Genomic DNA, 2,519 nt, shown 5'->3' with positions numbered 1-2,519 from the left:
GCCGCGGGGTCCCCCCCCCCCATTCCAGCCCATCAACTCGTTCCGTGGGCCCCCCCCCCCCCCCTTGCGACTCCCAGACGCCCAGAACGCCTGCCTGAGGGCTTTTACGACGCTGCCGCCCCATGGAATAATCTTATCAATCTCATCTCATCAAATCAATCACATCTAATCGGTCACAAATAACGACATTTCCTCCGAAACCGGCCAGCCCACCGAGCATGCCTGTCTCGATGCCTGTCTCTAGGCCTGGCGCCGCCCCCTTTCCTCGTCATCTCCACTCACTGGTCTCCCTCTTCCTACCGCGGCACACCCCAAGGCGACCGTCCGTCCCACTCACCCACCAGTACTCTTTGATCTGATAACTTTATTCCCCCCCCCCTGTCGCCCCTGGCCTCGCCCTGATCCTGGCCCTTCTTTCATTTCCTTGACCCAACGACGCGTCGCCCCTCGAGTTCCATGTTTCTCGTGTTCCTCTCCTCGTCTGCTGGGCCCTTGTCTCGTTTCGGCACAAGTCTCGTCTGTGGACGGCGATCAGGAGAGACAGGGAGACACGCAGGCAGAAGAATCCCAAGCCACTTGCGTTGATCCGCTGAGCAACAGGAGAAGCGAGATAGAAGAAGCGAGGCAGACACTTTTCCTTGGGTTCATCTCGGTTTCCACCTTCGATCTCCGAACCTTGCTTCCTCCGTGTCTTCCTCGCAGCTTGCTCATCTTTCCCATCATGCTCCGAGAGCACCTCAGACGAAGTAAGAATGCCAGCCCTTCCTTTTTCGCTCGGGCTTCTTAGCAGAAGGTGTCGGCCACACTCGGACGCCGAAGCAGGTTGTCAGCGCAAAACGAGATGAGCGGCCCAGGACCTCGGCTCGCGCTAAGGAAATCCCCCTTACCCCCTGAACGTGCCCGTTCCTGTGAATGTGATGAGCCGGGTAGCCCGCGCCTGGTCTTCATCATGTGATCTTCCTGCTTTCCCGGACGTCGGGGATCGTGATGGTCCCATTGACAGGGAGGCGGCTGACTCGGACCACTCTTTCAGGTCCCGGAGGCCCGTCGTTTGTTGGGACAGGTTAGCTGTAGGGGGATAACCCCCTGAGCTACATGGATGCCTGCCGGACTGCGTGGTTTGGGGTGGAGCACGACGCGTGACGATCTCGCCCTGCTCATAATCAAGTGCGAGCATTGCCTGGGCATTGATATCGTGGGCTTAAACACGTGTTCTTCATCTGCCGGTAGGAAATGAAACCCTCCTTTTGGATCTGGCTCTCATCTCGGTGGGCACTACATCAAGGTCAAGGAAAATGCAGCCTTCAACCAGCACTATCACATTACTGGGTCCCGTTTTCATCTCACAGGAAGACTACATGCAGCCCCGTCGTGCCGATTATGAAGCGAACAGACTGTGCATGAGCGCATTGGGCTTTCAAACCAAAATGGCAAACTGTCACTTCATGTCTGCCGCACATGATCATATTCGCCACAATGGTTCATAGCATTCTGATTTGTGAACCTAGCTATTCAAGTGATAAGACGAGACTCGTGGCATTTGTTACGCCAACGGAAGGGAGTGAATGGTGTACCTCGTAGTAAGAAGCAGAAAAAGTCAATCCGAGAATAGACCTGAAGAAAATCGTCTCGGCTTCGTAGCCGACGATTTGGCTCCAATTCCCGGCAACGAGCCACCGAACTTCAGAGAGCGTGATGAGTCCCCTCTTTAGGAGCTCTGTCGTGAATCCAGCTCTGAGGAGCCTCCTGGCATTGTCTGGATGGAAAGTGCACTTAAGGCAGGGCAGACGACGAAGTGGGTTCTTCAGGGTCTCCCTGTCACAGCTCCGAGCCTTCTTGGCAATGCCTTCATTGACCACCTTCGTGAAAAGGGATGTCAGGAACTCAGTGCAAGGGTAGGCGTCAAGTTGACGGCGTGTTCGACAGCCGTACTGCAATCATCAAGACATCGCATGAAAGCCTTTTGCTGTCTCAAGAGCCAGTCTTCGAGATAGGACAGTGCCTGGAAGTCACACTCAAAAGAAGACACGTCAAACTTTTTGATCGATGTCCCCTCCCAATCCCCTACGATTCCTCCTTTGGCGAGTTTCGTCCCTTCCGGATGACATGTATCAAAGTCTAGCACGACAGGCTCGTCGCTGTTTCCCCGCCCAAACATGATGTTGAGCGGGCTGAGGTCGTTGTGAGCCAGGCCGAGGTTGTGCAGGTGGAGTACGGCCTCTTTCACAGTCTCCATGGTCTTGACCCGCGTGTCGCCCTCGTAGAATGCCGGATCATGCGCCCGCTGGAACAGCGTCTTCTCGTAGCGCACGAGCTCGAGCCCTGTAACGAGTCCATCGTCGCTGACCACGCAGCCGAGGCACATTCCCAGCGCAGGATGGGGATTCTTCCGCAAAATCTCGTAGACTTTGGCTTCGTTGAGAGTCTGCGATGCGATGACATTCCCGCCATCGGGCGAGTACGTGCTCAGCTGCGCGTCTTGATATACAGCCCTGGGGCGCGGTGAGCTCAGCTCGTGC

General features: G+C 55.9%; 1 protein-coding gene across 1 annotated transcript; it reads right to left on the bottom strand.

Annotated features, from left to right (window-relative positions):
- Positions 1 to 1,876: 1,876 nt before the first annotated feature.
- VDAG_04674 (uncharacterized protein) lies at positions 1,877 to 2,512 on the bottom strand (the record flags this gene model as incomplete). Its single annotated transcript, XM_009654278.1, has 1 exon — positions 1,877 to 2,512. The coding sequence occupies one exon, from the start codon at positions 2,510 to 2,512 to the stop codon at positions 1,877 to 1,879; it is 636 nt and encodes a 211-aa protein (XP_009652573.1).
- Positions 2,513 to 2,519: the final 7 nt, after the last annotated feature.

The sequence above is a fragment of the Verticillium dahliae genome, genomic scaffold, assembly GCF_000150675.1.
Source record: "Verticillium dahliae VdLs.17 supercont1.8 genomic scaffold, whole genome shotgun sequence".
NCBI classification, from domain to species: domain Eukaryota; kingdom Fungi; phylum Ascomycota; class Sordariomycetes; order Glomerellales; family Plectosphaerellaceae; genus Verticillium; species Verticillium dahliae.
The sequence above is the reverse complement of the archived record's forward strand: the minus strand, read 5'-3'. Positions and strand labels throughout refer to the sequence as shown.